Source organism: Trichechus manatus, unplaced genomic scaffold, assembly GCF_000243295.1.
Source record: "Trichechus manatus latirostris isolate Lorelei unplaced genomic scaffold, TriManLat1.0 scaffold00105, whole genome shotgun sequence".
Classification (NCBI taxonomy): Eukaryota; Metazoa; Chordata; class Mammalia; order Sirenia; family Trichechidae; genus Trichechus; species Trichechus manatus.
Genome location: NW_004444041.1, coordinates 9,904,657 through 9,909,930, shown reverse-complemented (window position 1 = coordinate 9,909,930; position 5,274 = coordinate 9,904,657). Strand labels below are relative to the sequence as shown.

At 46.7% G+C, this 5,274-nt stretch overlaps 1 protein-coding gene across 1 annotated transcript in view; it reads right to left on the bottom strand.

Annotated features, from left to right (window-relative positions):
- Window positions 1-4,103, bottom strand: part of BTC (betacellulin) — a 73,841-nt gene extending 69,738 nt beyond the window's left edge. Inside the window, exon 1 of the mRNA XM_023737645.1 lies at window positions 4,086-4,103. Coding sequence (XP_023593413.1) covers window positions 4,086-4,103 — 18 coding nt within the window. The remainder of the gene's footprint in view (window positions 1-4,085) is intronic.
- Between the last annotated feature and the right edge of the window lie 1,171 nt (window positions 4,104-5,274).

Genomic DNA, 5,274 nt, shown 5'->3' with positions numbered 1-5,274 from the left:
ATATTATATATTAGTACAACTTACATTTATGTTACATTTGTATGCTTCTTCCTGTTGTACATAGGGTCACCTTGAGTTGGAATGGACTTGAGGGCACCTAACAACATATAAATTTAATCTTACTGTGGTCTACCTTGTGTTTCTATCTCCTATCATACTTCTCTCTTTGTAAAAATTCCCAAAAGGAGTGGCGCATAATTTGTACATGTTAGAATTAAAATTACCCTGTGTAGGTCCATCTGCTACATACTAAATGTATTTACAGAGCATCTACATTTATGCTAAGTCTGTGGATGCGTGGGTTAAGAAGACAGATGCAGGCCGTGCTCTCACAGAGCATAAGGTCAGATCATTCTGCGAGCAGGATCCATTCACTTGCCTTCTACTTACATTTATGAAATAATGCAACTTTCAATGTGTATCAGGGTCATGGCTTAAGCCTAAACTGCATTTAGCCTGGGGTTCTAAGTTGTCTGGACCCTCCTGGGAAGGCCCTCGTCCTAATGGAACAGCTCAGAAGTATGGTTCAAGGATCAGAGTGGTGACTCAGGGTACAGCTTGATGTCTGTCCCTCTGTCCTCTTGCCCAGGCCCCTACTGATGCTCATGCCTGAGTCATGGTGTGAGATAACTACAATAAAAGAATGAGAAATAAAACAAGATGAGAGTTCCCACTGGGCTCTCTGATGGCCTTAGGGAGCACAGGAGCACCGAGTAAGCAGTCCGGCAGAGGTGGCGGCAGTGTCACACTCAGGCCCCTGGAACAGACATAGACACTCTGTTCCGGCACTGTCATGGCACAGCCATCAGCAGGCCCATCATCAGCAAGGGCACCTTCAGTGGGTCCAGCAGAGCAAGCCTGCTGTACTGGAGTCTTCCGTGATTTCTGGGAACTTGTACACAACAACTGAGAATGGAGCAATAGCAATTTATAACAGCTGTTGATCTGCAAATGTGGCTGGCAAAACCTGGGATTTGGGGCAGGAAAAAAAAATCCTTTAATGCTCTTCTAAGCCAAAGGTACAACTGAAGAGGCAAATCCTAAAATCTTTACATGTTTGGAGCTTCAGTTACTTCATTTGTACAAAAGGAATTTTACTTGCATTACAGAACTTGAAAGCTGGATATTTGAAAGCATATTCCATCAGGAATACTTTCATATTCTCAAGGAGAAGTTAAAACCTTCTTACAAATATTAACGTTTTAGATTTTTCTATGGAATAGAACATATTTTTAACCTTAAAACTCACTCAGTTTTAAAAATACGAGCTTTCACTAGTTATTATTTCAGCTTTAGCTATTAGATAGCAATTGGATGAGAGAGGGAAATCATAAAATACAGTAAAAGAGGAATAATTTAATTTTTCAAGATAAAAAAATACACTTTAAACAGTGTTTAAATTTATTGCCCGTTTACCATATTTCTTAAAGACCACTGATGATTCCCTCTGCTACGACAAAGTTCAAATGGAAAAAAACGCTCATTACAAAGTAAATGGAAGTTAAATACTATTATAAAAAGTTTTTCTCTAAAACTTTCCAATGTTGATTAAAAACATTATGTTGTTTGTTAAACACATGTTCGTTAAAAAATAGTAGAATGTCAAGTTTGGGATCATCTAATGCAACTCCTTCATTTTACAAACGAGAAAATCAACGCCCTGAAAGTTGTAAATTACAGGCCACCTCACAGTCAGGGAGTGGCAGAGCTGGAACTAGGTCTCATGTCTGCTCACCTCTAGCTGTCAGCGAGCTTTCTCCCGCAACGCGCGTGCACGGGCGCGCGCGCGCACACACACACAAAACAGTGCCTCGCAGATTGCATTGCTCACGTTCTTTCAAAAAGTAAATAAAATGGCGTGACAAATTAGGAATGGGCCTTAAAGTTCAGTGTATATGATAGATATAGGACCACTTTATGGAAACATTGATGCAAACAAATTACATCCTTTGGCATTTGGCAAAGACTGCGGCTTTTAGGGGATCTAGAAACTGAATTCAATTTCCTCAGTCAATCATTCAGCGTTTAGGTTACCCTGGGTGTTCATTAGCACTGGATTAGAGTTTTGTTTTATTTTGTTTTTTCATATTCACCTTGTGACAAATTTAGAAAGAAGAACAAAGGGGTTGGGGGGAATGTTCATCAACATTGAACATTTTTACCATTCATTCCTGCTGGCACATCACCCTAATTTAGACCCTAATTTGCTCATTCCTGGATTATACCTGTTAGGCAATCAGGTCCTCAGGCCCCGGTCCCCATGCTCCCTCCCACCCTGCACCCACTGCCAGATTTATCTTCTTCAATCGTTAATTGCACTCCGAAATCAAGGCACTCCCTGGGGACTCATTACTTCATCATTCCCGTATTTAAGGCTTGTGATGTTGTGGGTTTGACTACGTACAGGCTCAGGTCCAAATATTTTTGAACTGGCTTTTTGGTTCTTCATAATCTGACTGCCTCTTGTCACTTCTCTCTGGCAAGCCGATCACCTGCCTCTCAGTTAAAGCATTCTCAGTCCCATCATCAACCCTTTACTAAATGTTATTTCTCCTTGTCTAGTTCCTCCTCTTCTCTATTCTTCCAAATCCTCCGAAAGCTTCAAGGCATCACTGTCCTCCAGGCAGCCTTTCCCCACTACTTTATTCCTCACTGTTGAGTGTTTTCTTCTCTAGTTTCATGATTTTTTTCTTATTATTTCATATCTGTTAGTCTTGTCCCAAATAGAACACCAGATTTTTTAGGATGGGATCATGTCTTGGAAACCTCTGAGCCCTGTTTTCACCCCTACTCCCACATACTGTAGCATCTTACTGACTATAATAGACCCATTACCATCCAGTTTGTTCTGACTCATAGCGACCCTACAGGACAGAGTAGAACTGCCCCATAGAGTTTCCAAGGAGCAGCTGGTGGATTCGAACTGCCTACCTTCTGATTGGCAGCTGAGCTTTTAACCACTGTGCCACCAGGACTCTCAGTAAATACTTTCTGACCGTTAGGCAGTCCAGGCAAGGTGGAAGATGAGAAGGCCGGCTACATCCAAGCTACAGCTGGCAAGAGCATCAGTACTGTTTCTAAGTGAATCTCAGAGCCAGTGCTCATCTTCAGTCTCCATGCTCGGCATCACTGCACCACTAAATTGTTACTGACTACATCCTCTGTGACTTTCTTAAATCAGTCCCTTCTCAATAGCCCTGGTCCTAAGTCTGATCCACCTCCAACCAAGTTCACAATACCTTTTTAAACATCTCTCTTACTTCAAGGGCACAATCATAATGAAAATTTTCATTTTATCCCATCTCTTTTCTCCCTATAAGACAAATTCCCACCTTTTCTTCACTTGTGATGCCCACTTCCCGGGCTTGAAGGTAGGGCTGATATCCTGTAGACACTTCAGCTGTGGTGACTCTCCTCCCATATCAATGCCCCAAGTCCAGATGTCCCTGCCCCTCACCCCAGCTAAAACTACAAAAGATAGCTGATTTGCCTTCCCTTCACTCCCTTCAAAATGGCCACAGTGCAGAGGGTAATGTCTCCAAGTGGTGGGATCTTCCCACCTAAATGCTTTTGGGCTATCTTCCTACACTGGAAGCCAGCAGAGCCCACTTCCAGCTACACAAACCTTTCTCAGCAACTGAAGTCCCAGCTCCCTAACAGAGAGCACCGACTTCTAAGGAGGCATGAGCTTCCTGGGGGTTCCAGGCATCCTGCTACTCCTCCCTCTGACCACTCTTGCCTCACACTTGTGACCCCACCTAGTGGTCCTTCAACTGACAATCTAGCTTTGACCCTTGAAATGGTTTCCTTCTAGCAGTCTTCTCTTAAGGCAGGAACTAATATATTCCAAGCAAAGCACTTATTTATTTCATTGCTAGTACTCTCAGTAGATTTATTTTCCCTTTCCTCTGCTTTCCTATCAGCAACAGGAAATTCAGGTCTCAGAAGTTGAGCCTTCTTTTCTCCCTAGTTCCTCCCAACTGCCTCTGCAAGAAATTAATCCATTCCCAAGAGGGACTTTCCTGACCAGCTTTCGTCTCCGCACTGGTTCCTTCCTTTCTAGTACATATACTGAGCACACACACCAGGCAAATGTTCTCCATCTCGCTCTGTACTCCGGAACAGCATCGTAAATCACGGAGTTCCCTTCCCTCTAGCCTCCCCGGAGTATCCTTCCTGGTGCACCTGCTCTTTCTTTAGGGGATTTCCCTCCCCAGGGGGTCCGCGCCCCCACGGCCCAAGGGCAGCCGCGCCCCGTGCCGGGGGACTCTGTAGTCTGCACTCGTCCGCAGCTGTCGACTTTCCGGCAGCAGAAGCGACGTGATCATGGGATCCCTTCCGCCCTCTGGCCTCCCCACGCGCGCAGTTACAGCCTCCAGCAGGTGCAGCCCCAGGTGCCCAATTGCTGGATCCTGAACCCGCGCTCTCTCAGTCGCCAAAGTTTTCCGACCCGCCCCTGCCAACCCAGTGCACCTCTGAGTCCCAGTGCCAGCGCGGTTCAGGTTTCGCCCTCCTTACGGCTCCAGTCCCAAACTTTCCTCTTGGATCTAAGCTGTCTGGCGAAACCACTTACCTAGGGCGAGGGTCAGCAGCAGTGGCAGGAAGCTGGCGCCGCTGCTCGGGACGGTCCGGTCCATCAACCCCGCTCTGCTGGGCCGGGCAGCCCCCTGGATGCGTCTTTCTTCTCTTTCTTCGCCCCCCGTCCCTAGCCGCGGGTGCCCAAGGGGGTGCCTGGAAACTAATCCCCGAGCCAGGAGGAAGCGAAACTACTCCTCAGGCTGGCACCCTGGCTACAGGGCAGAGAAATACCCAGGGCAGGCGGGCGGCTCCGTGAGTGCCGCAGGGAGGAGGGAACCTCCTATTTATCCCCTATCCCTTCTGCACACACCCCACCAACTAGGCGCAGGAGTGGGTCGTGGTAACCTCCACGTTGCTTCCACCCAAATTACCCTACACCCACAGCCAAGGACATATTGGGGCTGCCCTTGGCCCAGCTCACCCGCTCCCCCTGCTGGGTCGCACCTGACTGTTCATTTCCCTGCCCCCTTGGGGAGTAAAGGTAGGGAGTAGTAGAGAATCGACGTGGAGGGGTGTCAGATGTGCGGGACAGGCCTGCACGCAGCTCTGAGGAAAGGCTAGTCTGAACTTCTGGAACCCACAGAGGGAGAGTCTGGGACGCAAACATGTTCTGGAATTCTCACATGTGATTTCAGCTGATTGCTGATGTCATGGAGAAACCAGAGCCAGCATTGACTGTGGTTAACTTCAGGCCTT